This window comes from Cryptotermes secundus, unplaced genomic scaffold (assembly GCF_002891405.2).
Source record: "Cryptotermes secundus unplaced genomic scaffold, Csec_1.0 scaffold536, whole genome shotgun sequence".
NCBI classification, from domain to species: Eukaryota; Metazoa; Arthropoda; class Insecta; order Blattodea; family Kalotermitidae; genus Cryptotermes; species Cryptotermes secundus.
Window position 1 is genome coordinate 188,320 of NW_019732862.1, and position 23,729 is coordinate 212,048.

The 23,729-nt window shown below is 40.2% G+C and overlaps 2 protein-coding genes across 3 annotated transcripts in view; one reads left to right on the forward strand and one right to left on the reverse strand.

Annotated features, from left to right (window-relative positions):
• The first annotated feature begins 98 nt into the window (after positions 1–98).
• On the forward strand, positions 99–20,414 carry LOC111867796 (N-alpha-acetyltransferase 38-A, NatC auxiliary subunit). 2 transcript variants are annotated; one of them, XM_023857959.2, is made up of 3 exons: positions 99–392; positions 778–952; positions 14,285–15,041. In XM_023857959.2, exons 1-3 carry the CDS (start codon positions 309–311, stop codon positions 14,302–14,304), a joined length of 279 nt encoding a protein of 92 aa, XP_023713727.1. In that variant the 5' UTR covers positions 99–308; the 3' UTR covers positions 14,305–15,041. The 2 variants fall into 2 exon arrangements, with proteins under 2 accessions (XP_023713727.1, XP_023713726.1); XM_023857958.2 differs by lacking the exon at positions 14,285–15,041 and adding an exon at positions 17,580–20,414 and having other exon boundaries at positions 102–392.
• The window catches only part of LOC111867795 (arginase-1), a 60,002-nt gene continuing 51,371 nt past the window's right edge, over positions 15,099–23,729 (reverse strand). Inside the window, exon 7 of the mRNA XM_023857956.2 lies at positions 15,099–15,241. Coding sequence (XP_023713724.1) covers positions 15,174–15,241 — 68 coding nt within the window. The 3' untranslated portion in view covers positions 15,099–15,173. The remainder of the gene's footprint in view (positions 15,242–23,729) is intronic.

Genomic DNA, 23,729 nt, shown 5'->3' on the forward strand with positions numbered 1-23,729 from the left:
TAACATAATTCACAATTTCTAGATAGGGTGGTTTCCAATGATAAAGACGTCGAACAAGTTATTTCCCTCTCTGACGAAAACAATCGTAAAACAATATTTTATGAATGTGGCCCAGACTTACGTAAACATTTCAGTCCCCTTGGTAGTTTAGTGGCTTATTTTAATTTTGTCTGCTTGGCGGTTCAAATGTATTATTGTTATCTAAGGTTTTAGTGCATTGGTGGTTTATAAGTGTGTGACTATCTCAGTCATGTAATTTCACATGGAAATTTATAATTGAAGTGTTTTGAAACAGTTATGTAATTAAAATGCATGAATCGCTGGCATCAGACTCATTAACAGCTATGGAAACTCCGGTAAATAGCGATATAGAAATGGACGATAAAAAGAAGGTAAAAGCTGTAAGAAATATTATTGTAATGGATCATCTTAGTAATACATAGTGGCAGTTACACAACTGTAGGCCAGTAAATTTGGTTATAATAACCTTACGGTTGTACCGAGGTGCTTAATCAGACACCCCACAAGATTTCATGATCATGCAATTGTTTACAAATTCAGAAGATTTATGCAGCTATTACCAGCATTTCGGCAGTTAAGCTGGTTGCTTGAGAGTTGAGACCAGTATATGTGTAGAAGGGTAATTGTGTCAATAGGGGTTTTGAACAAGAATACGTGTAATGACTACGGTAAATAATCAATTTTTAAAACTGCATTTTTATGAAAGGTTTGTTATAAACTGTGTCAGAAATTCACCTTTTATGTTCTACATCCTAGAGTACCACTTCTTCCAATCCTGGAACGCCTGGAAAGCAAAAGCTAAGTGGATGGCTGAATAAGACTTTCAAGATAGAAATGACAGATGGTCGAGTTCTTGTAGGAGTCTTTCTTTGTACTGATAGGGATGGAAATGTCATCCTTGGGTCTTGTAGTGAATACTTAAAACCAGAAGGTAAGAGGTCATTGAGACTTACATATGCTGCTCTTGATATGCAGGGCTATACAACTCCATATACACAATCAATCATGAAAATCATATCTCTTTTGTCTTATGTTTAATTGCATAAAGACTTACTTTTGTATGTCAAAGAAAAGTCTAGAGGAATGATGGGACAACAAGCTAAATGTTAATATTAGAGCTGCACTCTTCAGCAACATGGAAAACACAAACTTTCTGAGGCTTGAGGTCCTCGCAGTTTGGTAGATGGATGCCATGATTTCAGAGGTAGCTGCTGCCTTCATCCTCAGGTTACTCTGAAATATTTGTACCTATCTTTCATATTATATAGTGACACAACCCAGAAAACTGTGATCTTCACATAAACTTTGCCCTCATTCTTTAGTTCTTTCATTTCATACCGAATTCTATTAAAAAAGAAAGAATTATACAGAGTGCTTTGTGATACGTTGGCCAAACTTCAAGAGCATGTGATAAGGTTATTTGGACCAAAATATGTCCAGTAACCTATAGGTTGATTTGACACTGTTATCAAGTTAAGTGCTATTGGAGCAAGATAGAACTCTTGTAATTTGATGAAGTTCCTGCTTGGACAATGTCCAGGCTAGTGTGGATATGTTGTGTTGCAGCGTAGTTGTAGTTAAAATTCATAACACATTTACAAATGAATATGCTGACATGCATTTCATAGATGATTTCTCTAATGGAAATGATAGGGCCATCATTGTGAAATACTGGCAACAATATCCACTTTGAATTACACACTGCAAAACATTGGAGAATGTACATAAAACTTTCAGGAAGATTGGTCCATTTCCACGCGCTAATGCAGAATGTAAGCAAAGCTGACGTTTTGGCAGCAATGCAACAAAGCCCAAGTACAACAAATATGCATAGAATTTCCAGGGAAACTGGTGTAACCCAGACTCAGGTGTGGCAGATTTTGCACTGTGATGGTTTCTGTCTGTGTAACAGCTCTTACCAAGGGATCAGGCCAGTTGTGTATGATTTTGTGACTTGCTGCACACTCTACATGATCTATTCATGGATGAGGCTCAATTCACCCAGGATTGGATTACCAACACAAGGAATTCACACACTAGGGTGTGTTGTATCCCTATGATGGTGATGGGATACGAGAGGTAAGCCGAGTGGGAGACTGTTCCTCGTAGTACGTCGGACACTTAAGGATTGAAATCCAAGTCGAACTCGCAGTACGATACAGTGAATATATATATTTAATATAAATGATGTTGATACAAATGTTGTACAGAGATCAAGAATATTGCCTGAATAGAAGTTTATGAAGTCCCTATGACGGTGCACAGAAACTAAGTGCAGTGTATGAACTGAAATCTATGAAGTCCGATCCACGCCCCAAAACATGGTCTTTTAAAGAGGCTAGGATGGGCATTGGCTGGCAGTCACATGCTATGATTTCACGTGGAGTACATGCTCATAGCAGATGATCCCAAAGTTCCTTGTTCTCTGGTCGACAAACAAGTGTTGCATCATACGTATTTGTCTCAACCAGTTATCTTATTGTAATTATAACTTCCTGTCTGTACAGTCAGACAAAATCATATACATAATGTTTAAAGTAATATATATGTATGTTAAGGGGTGCATATATTACACCTCCCCCCTTAAGGAAAAATAAGCAGTAATAGTGCTTATTTTTGAGCAGAGTTACATTTCCTGTCCCTTTTGCAATCATGTGATACACATACACATACCTGCACGTAGCCTAAATCTAAGTTATGCAGAATTACAGTTATGATACCTTCAGACTTGCAAAGTTGCAGTCCCGTGCTTATACATTATTATTATATCGACATATAATTATCTTTTGCCAGAAATAATTCATGCTTAGGGTTAGGATTCAGAGTCACAAGTTCTGTCACCTCTTTGGTATCACAATGTGAATTTCTTGTCCTTACAGATGGTTTACTATTTTCGTATTTGAGGCTTTCTCTTGATGAGTGAACTGAGTTGACTATCTTAGGCTTAAAGATTATAGTTGTACAAGGGTTATTGTCCTTCCACCATCTTGATAGATTTGGGCAATTTTTACGACAGCACTTGCAACAGCAGCAATAACAGAGAACACACAAAGTTAGGCTTGTGGTGACCATCCCTATATATGACAGAAAAGAGAGGTGATAATCTGTGTTTGAATGTTTAATTTTCCACTCTTGTTCTGAGATTAACCTTTCAACGTCGTCTACCCTGTGACTTGCCACACGTAAATCGTCAAGGTGATTGACTATGTGTTTTAAAGGCAGGTCCAAATGAATATCGTTAAGGTTTACAATTTTACTTTCGGTTTGACAGCAGTCGACATCCAAGAACAGGTGAGGAATTATGTCCCTTTCTGTACTGTTTGTTTCTACCGTCATCTGGGCTTGAATGAGGACCTTGGTTCCATATGCCTTGCATAAGTTATTTAATTTAAGTTTACCTGTACCTACTATTTCGAGGTCCGTTGGTTCCTGTCCTGAGCAGAGTACAGTAAGAGTATCAGGTCGAGGGGCTACATACAGCCACTCGTTATTATCCAGTTGCGTCCAGATAGTCTGATTGATCTCCACGATTCTTCGGGAGCAGCTGGCTGGCACTACTCTAATGGGTTGCAGCATCTCTGCTTCGCAATCCTCATCTAAATGTGTGACTCGAATGGGATGTTTTTGTTTGCATATGCGATGGTAGCTGTCAATCTGTTTACAATCTTTAATTTCGTCTACCTTTAATTTCATGAAACCTTGCCTAACAGTATCCATCAACAGGTACTCACGTTCTGGTAAAATAAAAATAAATTTGTTGGTTGTATTTCTTATCTTAATAGGTAGTGGCAGAACGTGATAAATTTGGTAATTTACATGGTTAGATAAAGGTAGGCGAATTACATATACAAGAAAACTGTTCCTTAAAAATACATCAAAATCAATTATTCTTAACACTAAGCTTTGGTAAGCCACACTCAGGGGAATTGGTAATGAAAGTTCACTTGGAATGTCAGCTTGACTAGCCTTTAAATGATTTATAATCTGGCCAGGTGTTATAATATGGGGTTGAATTATCCCCCTTTGAGAATTGATAATTGCATCTATTAAAATTTCGTACTCTCTTCTACATTCATTGATTGCTCTCTCTAACTGCATGGAGTGATCATTTACCGTGAGCAACATGGAGGTAGCTGTGAACATTCTCTTTACTTCGCCGTCGTGTTTATTTATGTGTTCGGCCATTTTCTGTAATCCCTTAGCTAAAATTCTTTCATTTTCGGATACATCCATCAAGGTGGAATTCATGGACCTTAACGTTGACCTAACAACTGTTATCTGTTCCTTAGAAAGCTTTAGAAAATCAATCTGTTCTTCTTCTAATTTAGAAATTTTATCAGTATAATAAGAGGCATCTTCACTATCCATTGTACCAAAGAGTATTTTGCTGATTCCTCCTATAAAATTGAAAACTCCACGCCTTGCACGTGAATAATTAATTTTCTCTTCATTCCTAGTTAATTGCCTAACTAACATTTTCAAGTTTTCTACTTCCTTAATTTTTATTTCAATAAACTGAATGGATTTCCGGCAGTCAGTAAAGTTAACCCAGAAAGTAAATTCATGGTTTTTGCAAAAGTCAATGGACATTTTGGCGTACTTTTTAACAGCATCTAAATTCTTGTCGGCTTCGTCAAGGTTGACGTAAGTGATAATTTTCCATTCTGTATTCTACAGCTATGCTTCTCCTAATCGCTCGTAGTAAAGTCCTGGCAATTCGTTGTATCTTACTAGGGTCGCGTCGAGGGCGAGCACTTGCTTCAGATATATCAGTGTTAAGCAGACGGTCCAGAGTCTGTGGGTGGCGGTCATTGTCCTGTAATCAGTCAAAGAATGGTTTCAGTCTGTTTGCGTGGACCTTGAGTGTTCTGTTTCTTGGTAATTTTAACGTAACATTTACGTCCTCTACTTCCGTAACTTCGTACGGTCCTATCCAAGGGGGAGACAACTTTAATGATCTGCCTCTTCTGACCTTCTCATCATGTAGCAAGACCTTGTCTCCAACTGTAAATAATGGAACATTGACGTTCTTATCGTGATACTCCTTGCTGCGTTCTTTCTTTGCTATCAAATTATTTTTGGCTAAGTCGTAACTGGATTGTAATCGAGATTGTAATTCCTTGACGTAATTATCATATGTGTATAGAACTTCGGGAGGTTCCTTTTGCAATATGCCTGGTACGTTAGGCTTTCTCCCAAACAGAAGTTCGTGGGGGGTGAATCCTGTAGCAGTATGTGGTGTAGTGTTAAATACAAAAGTGGCATATGAGATCCACTGATCCCAGTTCGTTTGATCTTCTAAAATGAAACAACGGAGATATTCCACTAATACTCTATGTGTGCATTCCAGGGCTCCATTAGACTGGGGATGATACGCTGTGGTTTTTAATTTCTTAATTTTCAATAGTTTGCAAATATTAGCAAAAAGTTCGCTAAGAAAATTGGAACCTTGATCCGTAAGGATTGTCTGTGGTATTCCAAATTTCAACACAATTTCTTCCACAAAGGCTTTGGCAACAGTTTCAGCGTCTTGCTGTTGGATAGGAATGGCTATCGTGTACTTTGATAGTTCGTCTTGAAATGTCAACAGATATTTATTTCCTTCTAATGTTAGAGTTAAGGGACCAACAATATCCAAAGAACATTTTTCCCAAACCACATCCGGAGTTGTTGTGATCTGCAATGGCATTTTTGTCTTGTTTTGCGTAATTTTGTTCCTTTGGCAAATTTCACACCGTCTAATATAATCTTCTAACTCTTGTTTCATTCCTGGCCATGAAGTAAAAAGTTTTATTCTATCGTATGTCCTATTCATTCCTAGGTGTCCTCCAGTAGGCTTCTCATGCATTTCCTGAAAAATTTTTTGTTTCTTATCTTGAGTTATCTCTACCTTTTGTTCCTTGTCATCAGGGGAAATTTCAGCTACTTGAATCCTACTCAGTGCGTCAGCATTTGTGTTCTTAGAACCCTTCTTATATACGACCCCGTAATCATACTCCTCGAGCTTCAATCTCCATCTTAGAAGTCTCGAACTCGGGTCCTTCACACTGAATATCCATGTAAGAGGGCGGTGGTCAGTCACTATTGTGAATTTTCTACCGTATAAATATGGCCTAAAATATTTGCATGCCCATACAATTGCTAATAATTCCTTCTCTATCGTGGGATAGTTACGTTCAGCAACGATTAGGGTTCGACTGGCATAAGCAACAGGGAGATCTCTGCCTATAGGGCCTTGACTCAACACGGCTCCGATGGCTTCGTTACTAGCATCAGTAGTTAAAACAAATGGTCGTTTAAAGTCTGGGTATTGGAGTATTGGCTCCGTCGATAATGATTCCTTCAAAGCGTTGAAAGCTGTTTCAGTTTTCTCGTTCCAAATGTATGGCGTGTTCTTTTTCAAAAGCTCTGTCAAGGGTTTGGCAATTTTACTAAAATTTGGTATGAATCTTCTATAGTATCCTGCTAAGCCCAAAAATCCTTTAAGTTTCTGAGTGGTTGTTGGGGTTGGAAAGTTTTTGACTACTTCTACCTTCCTCTCGTCTGGCTTTACTCCTTCACTCGTGATGATGTGTCCTAGATATGATACTTCTTTTCTTAAAAATTCGCACTTATCAGGTTGCAGTTTCAGATTATGCTCTCTCATCCTGTCCAGGACGTCTCTCAATTTATTATTATGGATTTGTAAGGACTCTCCAAAAACGACTATGTCATCTAGGTAAACTAGGCATTTTATACCTTGGATTCCGGTAAGAACGGAATTCATTAGTCTTTGAAATGTGGAGGGGGCTCCCTTCAAACCAAAAGGCATTCTTTTGTATTCGTAGTGACCTTGAGGGGTGCTAAACGCGGTTTTAGCTTGGTCTTCCTGTTTTACGGGTACTTGTAAAAACCCACTTGCACAATCGATTGTTGAAAAATATCTCGAATTTCCTAGGGCATCGAGTACTTCCGAAATGACCGGTATAGGAAAGCTATCACCAATCGTGACGTCATTAAGTTTTCTAAAATCTACTACGATTCGCCATTTCTTTTTACCTGAGGCGTCTGCCTTCTTAGGTACGACCAAAATTGGTGAATTCCATGGGCTATTACTAGGGGCAATAATGCCATCTTGCAGCATTTGTTCAGTCTGTCTTTGTACTTCTTCCTTATGAACTTCTGGAATCCTATATGACCTTGTGTTTATAGCCCGGTTCGGGTTTATCGCGGGAGTAGGAATGGCGTGCTCGGCGGCGGTGGTAAAAGTTAGTTTATCTCCAGGTAAGTGAAATACATCATTGTACTCTTCGCAAATTTTGATAAGGGATACTCTCTCTTCACTGTTTAAGTGATCGGTTCTCAGTTCGTTCCGTAATTTAGCTAGGCGATCATTATCTTCTGCTAACTGGGTAGTAAATATTATTACTGTCTTCTCACACTCGTCGTTATCTATATCTTCCAAAACAACTACAGGGGGTTCAATTGTAACATCTGTCTCTAATGAATTTATTATACTTGTCACGCAGGTCCCATTGATTTCAGTACTCAACGACTCTGCTAAATATACACCGGGTATTAATTCTTTCTTTGAGATTAAACCTTGTCCCTTTGACGGGGTGGGCAGTCTCACTAAATTTTCTGTTCTAGCCTTCAATGTAATTTTAGTCTGTCTGTCCTTGTCCCTCACATTAGGGTCAAACTCGACTGCTACATTGTCCATAGTAATCCTTCTGTCACAGTAGTTTATGTTAGCTCCCTTATCTATCCAAAAGTCACGACCTAAAATTCCATCGTATTGCCATTGAAAATTGTCATTCATAACATGGAACGTATGCGTGGTTTCATACGGTCCCGCGAATAGCCTTAATTCAGTTGTTCCCTTGGTTCTCATGATGGTATTTGAAATTCCCTTAACATTTATGCCTTCACTGCAACTAATCTCTACTTCTGGTTTTAAGCTTGAACTTCTAACTAAAGAGATTTCGGCGCCCGTGTCAATCAAGAATTTCAGTTCATTTGTTTTACTTAGATCAACTCCTAAGGTCATGGTATCCAAATTTGATTTATAATGCTTCTTGCACTCGTTTATTCTAATTTGTGGACAACCCCTTAATTGTTCGGCCGGGCAGTCGTCTGGTTGCTCGACAACTCCCTTCCGCCATTTCCCGAATTAACCCATCCCTTTCCTTGGGATCTACATACATCAGCTGTGTGACCTCTGCGACCACACTTTCTACACGTCCGTCCCTGCGGACAATCTCTTGCGATGTGGTTGCCACAACCGCAATTAAAACAACTCATAGCCTGTACATCGGCCGAAAAGTCTGCGTCGTGTCCCTCACGATCGCAACAACTTGAAACTGCATTAACATTGGGCCTGTCTCTACCGACAACCCTTACATTATTAAAATCACGTCTGTCTCTACCGACAAACCTTACAACATTATCACTGGATCTGTCTCTACCGACAGTCCGTAACTCAGGGCGGGGATAACTGTTTGAGCTCAAACATCTACTGGCCGTGTGGCCGATCTTATTGCACTTATTGCATCTCAAGGGGGGCCCATTAGCTCCGGCGGGCGATCTCTCTTTCATGGAGAGGATAGCGCTCTCCTCTTCCAATGAAATTTCTATAGCCTAAGAGAGGAGGATGGATTCTCCTCTACTACGAATGATAGTTTGAATTCGTACTCTGTGGAGTCCTTGTACGAAACAAGCCTTCCCTAAGTGATTTATAAGGCCTATGGCTCCCAAAATCTCTTCTGGCTTACAAACTCGCCTGGCAGCTTCCCTTAAGTCGGTCTGCAATTCGTCTATTTTGTTTCCCCATGAAGCTATACTTTCGCTCTTATCCTGACGAGCGTTAAACATTTTACAAGCGTAATAATCTAACGTACGCCTCGTGGCGTAGTTTTCTTCTAAAATACCTTTCACCAGCCTCCAGCTGTGTGTTAGGTCTCTTACCATTAATTTGGATCGGGCATCTCCTGTGATCTTAGCTTTTACAAACTTCAACAAAGTGTCGTGTTTACTGGGGTGCACTAGTTCGAAAACAACGTCCACGTTTTCAATAAATTCCCTCAATTTTCGCTTATCTCCATCGAAAGGATGTGTGATTAATCTCATGGCCTCTGAGATGCTACAGTACTGCGCGCCTTCATCGGCGGCAGAGTCAATATCGCTACTGTTATCTGCCTCCATGTCTCACTTATTTGATCTCTGCCCTAAATTTTACAGCGTATTTCAAAATTTAATTTACTCACTTTCTTAACTTAATGTCTGCTCAGTCTAGCTGAAATCAGAGCTCAACCACTGTCCTACAGTTAATTCGTACGCGTTTGGGCGATGTCTTCTTCCCGAAGGAAAATCTTCCTAATTCGTAACCGAAATCTTACAAAATGATATTATTAAAGCTGACTTCCAAGGAATACAAAAATTTTTGAGTGTAGCTTACCCAATTGATGTTCTTCGTGGCTGCGGCTGGCGCAGGGGACGTCCCACGAAGTTCCTGCGAGATGTGGAGATGTGGATCGGGTGCAGCTTCACTAGGCAGGGAAGCTGGTCTCGATGCTCGGTCCTTGGAATGGACACAGGCTTCTTCTTCTCAGATAGGCTCTTCGGTGGCCTCTAGAATTAGTTTTGATGTCTAGAAGATCTCGACGATTGGGTGATTGTGTGATGGTGTTGTCTCGTAGTCAGTCAACCTCCGGCCAGAGCTCGTGGATCCAACGTTAAGCATAACCGGAGTGATGAAAGATGCAGAAGCAACTGATTAATGGGAGAGCAGGTCAGAACCACTACACTCTCCCGCGAAGGGCGAAATTACGACTCTTAGGCAACCTCTAAGAGAGTAATATGATGAATCGTCGAGATGAATTCCTTGAAGTTTCCAATCTACTGCTCGTACTGGTCGGTTGGCTGTGTCCAACCCCACATCTGACACCAGAAATATTGGTACGACATGTTGTATCCCTATGATGGTGATGGGATACGAGAGGTAAGCCGAGCGGGAGACTGTTCCTCGTAGTATGTCGGACACTTAAGGATTGAAATCCAAGTCGAACTCGCAGTACGATACAGTGAATATATATATTTAATATAAATGATGTTGATACAAATGTTGTACAGAGATCAAGAATATTGCCTGAATAGAAGTTTATGAAGTCCCTATGACGGTGCACAGAGACTAAGTGCAGTGTATGAACTGAAATCTATGAAGTCCGATCCGCGCCCCAAAACATGGTCTTTTAAAGAGGCTAGGATGGGCGTTGGCTGGCAGTCACATGCTATGATTTCACGTGGAGTACATGCTCATAGCAGATGATCCCAAAGTTCCTTGTTCTCTGGTCGACAAACAAGTGTTGCATCATACGTATTTGTCTCAACCAGTTATCTTATTGTAATTATAACTGCCTGTCTGTACAGTCAGACAAAATCATATACATAATGTTTAAAGTAATATATATGTATGTTAAGGGGTGCATATATTACAGGTGCACTAAAATCCACATGAGGTAGCAGAACTTCATTTTGAACACTGATTTTCAGTCAACATATGGTGTGGAGTATTAGGTGATAACCTGTTGGACCACATATTATTGTGGGACATTTAACAACTTCGTATTACAGGAATTTTCAGGAAAACAAATTACTGCTGCGTTTAGAGGCTGTTCCTCTTGCAACATGAACAAGAATAAGGCTACAACATGATGAGCACCTCCCCATTTAAGCAGACCAGTAATGGAATTTTTTAATGAATATGAAGGAAGATGTGCACCAGTGGCTTGGTCCTCTTGGTCTCCCATCTTGAACCCATTAGATTTCTTTCTGTGGGGTTGCATGACGTGAAGAATGTATGATGGTAAACCAGAAACAAGGCATTAATTAATAAAGGCCATAGCTGCCTTTGGTATCAGAAGTGAACTGCTATGCATGCAGCAGAAACATTCAGTGGGACAACAATTGGCAGCATGTATGCAGTCTAATGGTCAGCATTTTAAACATGTTATAATAACCTTGAAACTTAACTGTTGTAAGCATTTAAAATGGTGATAATAAAGGTGAGTTGAAGGGACATTTTTTATTCATTCCTACACTAAGCTAGTGATTAACAGACATTTTTGCTCCAAATGATCTGTGGAACATGCTCCTGAAGTTTGGCCAATACATTGCAGAACATTCTCTATATAAATATATATATATACGGTTCAAGGCATGAACTTTAGAAGCCTTATAAATGTCTCCCACCCAGTCGAGACCACAATATCAGACCATTTCAATGCATGTATTGCTTATTCTGCACATGATCTATTCATGGTGAACATCAGATAGTTTATGATCACACCTATGTTTTCAGCTGTACTTTTTTAAACAATTTCAAAAAATTTGAAACACATTTACACTGCTTTCTGTAAACTTGACCCAGGAAGTAAACTATCTGCAAGCGAACCAGCATAAGCAGGTGCAACAGACTGAGCCCAGTCGAGTAAACCCAGCTGTATAAGAGCAGGAAGGGAAGTGAGGTGGAGGCTACATGGGGAATCAGTAGAGAGGGGGGAGGTGTGCCAGCAGGTAGTAGGCCAGAGCAGGTATAAAGTATGTGTTGGAGGGGGAGGGGAAGGCAAGATTAAATGGAGGGCATTAACCCTGAAGGTCGGGGTTTGTGAAGCGAGTCGGGCGTGGACTTACATGGCCTTGTGGATCTGACGTCAAGTCCCAGAGGTTTCTTGAGGGAACAAATGAGAGGCTTCCATGACTTGCTGAAACAAAATCCCACACTTCTGTTCATATTGTCAGGATGGAGTTCAATCTCAATGACCTCCCTAATGATGTGATTCATATATCGGGTCTTGGTGGCGAGGATGGAGGTATTCTGAAGCTGAATGCGGTGTCCCAAATCAGTGCTGTGTTCAGCCATAGTTGACTTGTCTGGATGTTCGAGATGGGTGTGCCGCTGATGCTCCTTCAACCTCGTGTTTGCAGAATGGCCCATCTTCCCAATATAGGCCTTGCCGCACTCACAGAGGATTTTGTCTACACCCAGTGTCCTTAGTCCCAGGCTATCTATGACTGGCTGGAGAAAACTAGATAATTTCTTTGGAGGCAGGCCCACTGATTTGATGTTGTGCTGGGACAAGACTGCTGATACTGTTGAATATAGTCCTGACATAGGGCAGGAAGGGGACTGAGTCCGGTTTATCTTTGGGCTGACAGTTAAGAACTCTGTGGATCTGCCTGTTGTTATATCCATTCCGCTTGAAAACGTCCCCCAGGAGCAACAACTCTGCATGTAGGCTGTCCTGATCACATAGAGCTCTAGCCCTATGCACCAGTATGGAAGGTACAGCTTGCTTGTTGGAAGGGTGGTGGTGGTGGTGGTGGGACGCAGCATTAAGGTACAAGTTAGTATGGGTGGATTTGTGGTACACTCTATGGCCCAGAGAACCATCAGGTCTCCTGTAAATATTTATATCCAGGAAGGGAAGGTGGCCCTCAGTTTCAGTCTCCATTGTGAACTGAATGCACTGGTGGATATTATTTAGGTGGTTCAGGAAGTCCTTAAGCTTGTCGGGCCCGTGTGGCCAGATGATGGTGTCCATGTAGCGAAACCAGCAGCAAAGCTTGTGTGGTGCCAAGTCAAGTGCCCTCTCCACTTGACTTGGCCCCACACTAGTCCCGCTGCTGGTTTTTCTACATGGACAACACCTTCGTCATCTGGTCACACGGGCACGACAAGCTTAAGGAGTTCCTGAACCACCTAAATAATATCCACCAGTGCATTCAGTTCACAATGGAGACTGAAATTAAGGGGCACTGCCCCTTCCTGGATATAGATATTTACAGGAGACCTTACTGTTCTCTGGGCCATAGAATGTACCACAAATCCATCCATACTAACCTCTACCTTAACTGCGTCCCACCACCACCCTTCTTACAAGCAAGCTGTACTTTCCACATTGGTGCACAGGGCTAGAGCTCTATGTGATCACGACAGCATACACGCGGAGTAGTTGCTCCTGGTGGACGTTTCCAAGCAGAATGGATACAACAACCGGCAGATCCACAGAGTTCTCAACCGTCAGCTGTACATCAGTTTGCCCAAAGATAAACCGGACTCAGTTGCCTTCCTGTCCTGTGTCAGGACTATATTCAATAGTATCGGCAGAGTCTTGTCCCAGCACAACATCAAATCAGTGGGCCTGCCTCCAAAGAAATTATCTAGTTTTCTCCAGCCAGTCATAGATAGCCTGGGACTAAGGACACTGGGTGTACACAAAATCCCCTGCGAGTGCGGCAAGGTCTATATTGGGAAGATGGGCCATTCTCTGGACACGAGGTTGAAGGAGCATCAGCGGCACACCCATCTCGAACATCCGGACAAGTCAACTATGGCTGAACACAGCAGCGATTTGGGACACTGCATTCAGTGTCAGAAAACCTCCATCCTCGCCACCAAGACCCGATATATATGGATCGCATCATTAGGGAGGCCATTCAGATTGAACTCTATTCCAACAATATGAACAGAGAGGTAGAGTTTTGTCTCAGAAAGTCATGGAATCCTCTCATCTGTTCCCTCAAGAAACCTCTGGGACTTGACGCCAGATCCACGAGGCCACGTAGGTCCATGCCCTAATCTCTTCGCAACCCCTGATTCAGGGGAAAAGAGACTGTTAGAGGGCGTCCTGTTGTTGCATGTCAATGCCCGTCAATATTCTATGACCTGCATGTTGGAAACCCTCAAGAAATTGAAACGGGAAGTCATGGAACATCCAGCTCACAGTCCACATTTGGCACCATTTGATTTTCACCTTCTTTGAACCTTTAAAGAAGCTCTAGGAGGGAGAAGATGTTAATGTGATGAGGTAAAGAACGTGGTGCATCAGTGGCTACATGTGCAACCAAAGACTTTCTGTTATGATAGCATTAAGATGTTCGTAGGATATTGGGGAAATATGTTGATAAGCAGGGCAATTATGTACGAAAATGATTTCGTTTGTTTCTGTTATCAGCACTAAAATAGAATTGTAAAATAAAAAGTGCAGGAACTTGTTGAAGACCATCATGTAAACATTTTCCACCAGTTGGAAGTGTGAGTAGAATGAAAGCATCTGCAGTGGTATATGACTACTCATTCCAAAGTTAATATTGTCCTGATGGTGGGAAAAGTGATGGTTTTGCAGTCGTATTCATGAAAAGTGCTAAATTTTGCTCTTTTGGTTTATTATTGCTAAACATTAACACATACACACATGTTTTGCCATGCAGTCTTCTGTTTCAGTCTGTTCTGAGTGTAGATGATGGTCTGATGTGGATATGCGAAGTAAAGTAACAGGTAAAATTGTCCTATGCTTAATTAATTAATTAATTAATTATGCATTCTGCCATCTTTGTGTATGATGGACTGGAGGTATAGCTCCACCATTCTTAACCTTGGCACTAGATGGAGATGAGGCGTTAACTTCATGCCATGGACACTTTATCCTGACTGAAATTATCTGTGGTTTTCCTCGGTCCCTGTAGGCAAATCCTGGGAGAGTACCTTGATTAGGCCACATCCACTTCCTTTCAAATGCTTTTGAATCATCATTAATCTATCATCCTGCAATCCTGCATCCTACAGTCTTGACATTGAAAGCATTATTGAATAATCCACACACAGACTTCAGCCATATGTGACTTTTGTCAATTTTAAGCATGTCCAGCAACAAAATACGATAATACAGCTGAGCGTGGTGAACTGTATGTAATATCATTAGTCTTGATAGTAGAGCAATCCATTTCCAACTGCAAGGATTATTTTGCTGGGGAAAGACATGCAATTGTCAAGGCTAGGGCCTTATGGGTGATTGGTGGCTAGTGGAACCACAGTCACTGTTGACAGTCATCCAAATGTAAGTTGCCCATTTTTTAATAAACAAAAAATGTGCAGTAACATTAGACTCTGCAGTCGCAGAGTTTTACCACAAAAACACAATTTTAACTTTCATGTTTTAATCTTTAGTTTCTAATTTGAATCTTGATATATTTAATTTTAAATCAAATTTTATTATCTAAGGATTTTCAGTTTTAAATTTTGACCAAGACTTAATATATGAATTTATGCATTTAAATAATTTTAAGACAATAGGGATCCTTATTTGAAGAATCAGATGATAATTAATTGCAGTTCAACAGCTGAAACCTGAGCATTGTACAGCTGATGATGACGCGGTGTAAGGGTCGAAACATGTTGCATCTGTAAAAACAAAAATAAAAGCAAATGTTGATACAGTAGTGTCTTCTTTGTTTTTTAAATACAGAATATTGTTGTGTAGACTGCATACCTTATATACTTTTATATATCTTATTATATAAAAGATTTCAGTATAAAAATATGTCAGAGACGTGCCCCAATGGTGACATGGAAGCTAGAAAAGTGATCTGAGATACCATTATAGCCCAGTTCCCAGCAGATGTGGTGAATTTGCCAGTTTTTTCTGTGTGCACACAAATTTCATTCAGTGAGCACATAAAACCAAAAACCTCACTTTGAAAAACTGGATACAAATGCAAAACCATAGATATTTTAAATCCATAATTGGCGAAAGACTACTATAGCAGGAGATGAACAGGGGTACCCAGGGGTAAATGAAGATGCTTCAGTTTAAATTGTATACATTAACTGAAATGCTCAACGGAAATTAAATAATGTTGATAATTTAGACTGCAAATTTGGGAAGTGTGTCTTGTTCAGTTCAATGAAACATTCTTCCAACAGGATGGGGCTTGACTGCATACAGTGAAAATAATTTTGAATGCCCTCAATGAACCTTTTGCCAGTTGCATTACTTGAATTGATTCCCTGGACATTTTAGCTATGGATGATCTTAAATGCCCTCAATTACGTTTATAGAGGTACATGAAAGTCAGTATAGGAGCCAGAATAGCTCAGTCAGTATATCAACTGGCTACGGGCTGGATAACAGAGGGGTTGGAGTTTGGGTCCTGGTAGGGTTAAGAATTTTCTCCACATCGTCCAGAACAGCTCTGGGGTCCACCCATCCTTGTATCCAATAGGCACTGGGGCTCTTTCCCCGGGGATAAAGCAGCCAGGGCATGAAGCTGACCACTCATCTCCAGCTAGTGCCAAGGTCAAGGAACTGTGCATATGCCTTCATGGCACAGTGCTTAATTGGTTAAGCACAGGGACAACTTTATATTTTACCTTACATGAAAGTCATTGTGTACAGAAACAGTCCCCAGACAATTGAAGTGAAAGAAGGCATTCCATGTGCTCTCATCATAATTAATGCAGACACTAAGCAAATTATTTTACACTTTTTAATGTCAGTTACAAATGATCTTGAATGCCTATTGTTTATATACTGAAAATACTTTCTGTTCACAGATTTTTTCCCAACACCAATATTATTCCTGTACACTCTATATTTTCAGTTTAAATTGAAGTGTCTTTCTTTATTCACCCAGTATTAAAATATGACTTGAAACTGCTAGGAAATATCTTTTTTCATTTTTGCAGTCTACAATGTATGCACCTAGTAATTTTTTAAACTGTCTCTCAGAACTCCTGAACATGTCCTTAATTGTGTAAGATTTGCTGAGACAAAACCCCCCTGTTCATAGGGAGGGGCGTTTTGTCTCAGCAAGTCATGGAAGCCTCTCATCTGTTCCCTAAAAAAACCCCCGGGACATGACGCCAGATCCACAAGGCTACACAGGCCATGACCGANGTAGAAGGAAAGAGCATGTAGATAATTCTTTAACTCTGATTTAAACTTTTTAGTATCATTGCCCAAGTTTTTAATACTTTTAATACTTTAACCTTGCCTTTCTCTCCCCTGACACAATATCTTATACAAAACCCTACTTCTGTTTCCAGCCTCTTCTCCCCTCCTACTCCACTCATTTCCCATGTAGACTTGCCCCCCCCCCCTTCCTTCACTGCTCTCACATAGCTGTGTTTATTTCCAACACCAGTCTGCTTGTACCAGTTCTCACAGTCTCTTCACTTGCAGATTTCTTATTTTTCTTCTACCCTGAAGAAGGAGGCGATACGTTCTTCCAAAACATCGGTTAACAGCACATCTGCATGGTGCCACATCCCAGAAGACTGCTTTCTTCATTTCCTTAATTACTAAGGCAGTGGGCATAAGTTGTTCTAGAACAGCATAAATGCTACTGTATAAACATGCATGAAATAGATTACTGTTTATTATGACAAACCTCTGTATATTACCCTTTCTTCTAAGTACATTCTGAATTGTATTTTTTTTTCTTTTAGTAAGGAATAATGACTTTGGAATCATAACTTTGTGTAAATATCCTGTTTCCTCTCTAAAGAACTAGACTAACCCACAATTAAAGATTTCTTTGGGTAGCTGTGGATATGAATACTAAACTGAAGAAAATCTTAAATGGATGAAATTTAACTTTTAAATTAAAGACATTAAGGAAATCTCCAATATCATGTCGTAAGAAAAGTGCTGATGTGTGTTGTGTTCTTTTTCTACATGATGTACATGTGAACGTTATATAAAACTATTATTTCCTTAAAGAAACTTACTTCATTTCAGATAATGGTGTCATTGAAGAGCCACGAGTGTTGGGCCTTGTTATGGTTCCAGGAAGACATATTGTTTCTATACACATAGATGACACTACAAACTGTGGTGGAGAACCCATTTAATGTGACACTTTTGTATTGATGTTTTAACAATTTATATACTGTCTTTCTCATGTTAAATAATTGTTTCGAAAAATGGTAGTACTTATTTTAATTGTTCAGTCAAGATAATTTCACTTTCTGCTTTTGTAAATTAAAGAATTAGAATAAGTGGAAAAGCAAAAATTTTGCAAAGACAAATGAATCCATATATGTAATAGCCAAATGTCCATCCATCCATCCATCCATGTGTCTCCCAAATAGCAATCACAGGAAAAATAGTAATATGAAAAGAAAGTTCCTCTTGGAGAGACAACCCCAGGAAAATTTGTAATTTTCCTGTTATATTCATGGGTTCAAGACCAAGTCAGTTTCTTTTCTTCATAAGAAAAACATGGGAACTGTAATGATGAGTGAGGCTGTCTAATGGCTGTTCAGAAAGTAACCTCCATTTATTTTAGGCAACTATTGCAGGAGAGGTGGAGAGCTTGTGCATGTGAGATAGTGTCACATGATTCATTGCCTCATAAATCATCATATAACTGGTCACCTAGTATTTGCTCTTGTCTCTAGAGAGTGAGTTATGATGTGTCCTGCAATTGATAATCCAACCAGCTCTGAAATTCACACTGTTATCCACTTTCTACATGTTAGAAACTTGAGTTGTGTGGAAATTTATCGTGAATTAAGCATGGTTTACAACCAAAATGTAATGAATGAAGGACTTGTGAGACAATGGTGTAGAATGTGCAGTGATGGGCGAATAAATGTTCATGATGAAGAGTGAAGTGGTTGGCTGTCTGTAAGGAGTGATAATTTTGTTCAAAGCGTTGAGCAAAAAGTTTGTGAAAGATGGCGCTTCATGATTTCAGAACTTTCATGTGAATTTCCACAGATTTCATGCAGTGTTCTGAATGAGATTATCACAGTTACACTAGGCTATCACAAGTTTTGCACAAGATGGGTTCTGAAAATGCTCATGGGTGTACGCAAAACACAAAGAATGACTTCCTTCAGGTTGTGAAACCAAAGAGCAGCCAAAGCAGTGAATGCACACACATTCACCAAACAAGCCGGAAATGTATAAAGAAATGGCAGCTCTTTTCTGGGACAAGGAAAGGGGTGCTGATGGTGGAATTCATGCAGCAAGAGACCACAATAACATCAGAAGTAGAGTCTAAAGGGTTCTGATGATGGTGTATAACACTCAGATGTGATGATTTTTCAGACATCGTCTGGTATTCTAAAAACTAGAAAACAAAACATTTTGGAAACTGGATCTGTTTCTGTCTAAAGTGAGGGGGAAATGCCTACTATGTTGGGTCTCTTAGGAAGAGCTAACCTCAATCACCTGAGAATACACCATATCCAATTTCTGAAACATTGTTGTTACACCTCAGGGGGAGGGGGTGAGAAAATATGATTACTTTAGTCTGTCGTTGCCCAGTTAGCTAAAATCTTCGCGGCCCTCGGCTGCCGTCAGCTGTCTTGGTTCTGGTCGCTCGGGATCAGTCGGGGATGGGATGGTTATGAAGGAGTGAATCAAAACTCCCTGCGTACATCCTATCCTATGTACACTGGTCTATTTACATTAAAAGGGCCGCCTTCGGCCTGTTTACATCACACCTTCTCGTTAAGCTCTTTCTAATTTCTCTGTCGGAGGGAGGTACCGTGAGACTGTTGCTTCCCTTCATTGTTTGTCACTCTCTACTCCATTTCTACCCTATTCTACCCTATTCTACCCTGGCTCTCGCTGGGGTACACTGGAGACTGCACTTAAGATCACACAACAACACTTTTATCAACACTAATGTTTAACAGCATGGCGCATATGAGCAGAGAGACTTACTTGTAATACCAATGTAGATAACTGTCGCCATCCACCATCTCGTGGCACACATATCGACTAGGGCCTCCGGCTGACAACTGAATATTATGTGTTAGATCGGATTCCTAAGTCTCCTAAATTCGGCAATTTATATCATTAACTTGCTGAATTGGCTGTGGACGAAAGAGGGAAGTTAACGCCCCTTGTTCTCAGTTTCCAAAGTTATATTCTAATTGGCTATTCCGTGTGGTTGTGGGTGGGCCCATGGCGTCTCATCGCTGCGTAATTAATAATATTACCATCTCCAGTGGCCCCATTAGCAGAGCTTCTTACTTATGTGATTACGCACAAATGCTGATCATCAACATTCTTAACCTAGTTGCCTGTCCAGGTGTTGACATACTAATGTAATGGCTGTAAAACACTTTTCGCAAGTCTCGGAACATTTAAGTAATGCCTTAAATTTCCAATCTCAAAATTGGGGCGCAACAATTGTATTCTCTAGCTTTTAGAATACTGGGCAATGGACAAAGTCTGAAAGCTAAGTAATTCTGAACATTGGAAGTGTATTGTGAAACAAAATAAAAATATGTTGGGCCGGCCATCCAGAGAAGGTATGGAATGCTAACATCCAGTATAGTGCTGTTCCATGACAATACACATCCACATACAGCTGCTTGTACTCAACAACTGCTGGAGCATTTCAACTGGAAGTTGTTTGACCACCCTCCTTGCAGCCCTGATCTCCCTCTGAGTGACTAACACCTATTTACATGCAGAACTGACTGGGATCACAGCACTTCAACAATAATGAGTTGATGGAGGGTGTAAAAGTGTGGCCGAACTCACAGATGGAAGTGTTCTATGGCACAGGTATACAAAAACGTATTCCCTAATAAAGTAGCTCATGTATATATATATTTTTTGCATGTAATAAAATTATTTTATATTATAGGAATCATAGTAACAAAGTGTTATCTGAAGTCATGAGCAAGACAAGTCCAGAAATCTAGAGACACCAAATGTAAGTATTCACAACAAGAAACAAAAATTGTTCTTTAACATGCAGTGCAGATTTTTATGGATGGGCATGCATTGCCAAATGTCCCATATGTTCCATCCTGTTCCTTCCAACATGCATTCTAGAAAAAAAAGTAAATACCAAAAATGTTCCTCTTGGGGAGGCACAGGAGTATCAGTAATACTTGTACATCGGATACTTTAACCACCGCTTTTTTTTTTAACATACTTTCTCTGGGGGAAAAGTGAAATACAAGGAACATTCATCTTGGTGAAATACCTGAAAAAATAACTGATGCTTTTCTGTTTTAGTAAAGAGACACAGGATGGCCAAAGAATCCCTTATGACACATTCATATTGTGACATGTTGCGCTACGGTAATAGGCAGGTCAACATCCCCCCCCCCCCGCCAGCGGTGACGTGCCAAACGAAGCCGAAGTGAGCTGAGTCCAGCACGCTGGCTGCTATGCAGAGTGAGTAAACAGCGGTTACTAAGCAAAGCCAGTCAAAGCCCGCTGTGATGTAACACGGGATGCCGCAGTTGCCACGTAGCCGTAAACAACTCCCCCAACAGCGGTTGCTAAGCAAAGCAAGTGAACAGTGGTTGCTAGAGACGACAGTAATAACAGCATACATAACAGGCAAACACTGCGACTATATAAGGGAACTACACAGCCGCCGAAGACAGTTGGAAGTTAGTGTGTGATCAGGAGTTAATGTGTGAGCCGGAGCAACACAGTTGGAGTATAGCAGCAATCGCGGAAAGAAGAACTGGACGCGTGTGTGATAATCAGCGATAGTTTGTGATAACCGAGAAGTAATTGGGAGTGTGTAACACAGTGACACTTATATAGCTCCTGTACTGTAAACACATGTTGACTTCTGAGGACAGAGTGAAGAGATTATTGTGAATAGGGTTATAAGGTGTGAAACCCCACAACAGTGTTATAATTAATTGTAACCGAGACTTGTAGGTTGTTAAATAAACCAATTAATCCGAACGGCGTCTTCAGTAACTAAACACGTTACAATATGTTTCTCAAATTATAAATAAGTTCCTATATGTGCCAGTCAGAGAAGTTTTATTGAATTTTTAAGTCATGAAATAAATGTAAGCTTCTAAGAAAATTTTTTGGCTATCCCCATTGGAAAACTGGCTACCAACAAATTTTATGAGCTGTAGCATGGAAAGAACTTTACCTATGTTCTTATCATTGTATTATTACAAAATACAGTTATCCTTTAAGTGACTTCAGTGTTTTGCAGTGAGTTGTCAGACTGTCTTGAGAATGAAGCAGATACTATGAACAGAATGTGGTCTCTTAATTCTGTATTTCAGCATCCTGTTTCAATTGTTCATATTAGCGTCCATTTGTCTATAATCCATCTAAATTGCAACACTTTTTTATTTTACGCTTCAATACACTCTCTAACACTGGGAAGATGGCCGTTTGAGGCCGAAACAAATGGAGGTTATATGGTCTCTTAACATAACCCATTTTCATTTAGATGATTATGTAAACAAACAGAATTACCATTACTGGGTTTTGCAAAATCCAGGGGTTGTTACTGACAATCTCTTATTTCGTCACCGAAGTACTGCACAATGTGCACTTTCCAGTATTTGCATATTCAAATGCGTGTTGATTGAACACACAGTCAGTTCTTAGGTTTAGTTTATGGATTATGCTGTTGGGATATTGATAAGGTCAGGTTCAAACAAGATGACCTGAGGCTGAATACATCCAGTATCATATTAGACAGTCTAAAGGAAATTTTTGGAAACAGAATGCCCTTAGACTCCCTTGTGTTATTCATGGTGGTGGCTACCTGTGTCACAAGATTTAAACCCATGTGACTTTTCTTCTGGGTATATCTCAAGGATAGTGTGTCCAGTAATAACTGTCACACAGTTGATGATTTGGAAGAGGCAACGCAACAAAAGATGTTTTGAATTCCCACAGGAACTTTGAAAGCTGCAGTATGGAATTTCATTATTCAACTCTGACACATTATCTCGCAGGTGGAGAACATATTGAATTTCTTTTGCATTTAGAACTCTGTTTCCTATATATAGTACAGTCATTTTAAATGCAAAAATAAAGAGCTTTATATAAACTGTTTTAATTTTATGAATCAATTAAATGGTGTGACTTAATAACAGTGTCTGAAACTTACTCTGTTTGTTATTAAAACTAATGGGGGGAGGGAAGTCTGGCCCCACTCTTCTTGACCTTGACACTAGATAGGTGTGATCAGCTTCACACCCTAGCTGCTTCATCCCCAAGGAAAAAGCCCATGGTACCCACTAGAGAGGAGGCTGGGTGGGTCATACAGCTGGTCTGGATGCTGTGGAGTGGAGAAAAATCTCTTGGCCCTGCTGGGAATTGAATCCCAGCAGTCTAGCCCATAGTCCATTGCTAATTAAAAATGGCAAATCAGGGACAAAAGGGGCATGTATTACATAAACAGACCAGGGATGTAGTTTTTAGAGTTAATTGCTTTCAAGGAAGAACCAGATGCTTGGCAGACACTGAAAAATTATGCTGAAGTACATAAACACAATGCCTAAGCTTGTGGTAATTGTGAGGCTTCCTGAAAATAAGTGGAAGTATACAATTTTATTTCCAGGAAGGGTGTACAGAGTAAGGTGAGGCATTCTACAGTGTAATATGCTGAACATATATCATAGAAGGGAAGTATGAGGTATGAAGGACACGGTAATACGTGGTAGAGTCATTAAGTTCGTGGAATGTGATTTTATTGCATCATATTACAAGGTGTTGTGGCCCAAAGGCCGACTCCCGGTAATATGTTAACATAGTATTAACATTTTTGTATTTTTGGGAAAATATTTGTTAGGATAGATTTGGTTTTGGGAAATAATTGTAAGAGGTACGAAAGCGGATGTACGAAAGGTTAACAACTTAAAGGAATTTCTGCGTATGGATTTAGACGGACATTGGCTTGCCGCGAGGGAATGCCGAGTCAGCAGAATGACGTTGAATGTATATCGAACTGCTAACTACAGAATTTACACTTGCGTGATGGGGGGACGTTTGGAGGTAAAAATGTCAACCAAACGGTTTAGCAGTAGAAGGGGGTGTGTCCCCTTAGGATCCCAGCCAACGAGATCACCCACCTTGGGATAAGACGTCATTGGAGGCGGACTTACACCCTCCGGGAAAATAATGAGTAAGCATACATAGGGG

Excerpts from the sequence above, each read along its gene's own strand:
- LOC111867796 (XM_023857958.2), top strand. The coding sequence starts at position 309 with ATGCATGAATCGCTGGCATCAGACTCATTAACAGCTATGGAAACTCCG. Across the intron at positions 393-777 it reads AAATGGACGATAAAAAGAAG|AGTACCACTTCTTCCAATCC; the intron begins GTAAAAGCTGTA and ends TCTACATCCTAG. Across the intron at positions 953-17,579 it reads TGAATACTTAAAACCAGAAG|ATAATGGTGTCATTGAAGAG; the intron begins GTAAGAGGTCAT and ends ACTTCATTTCAG.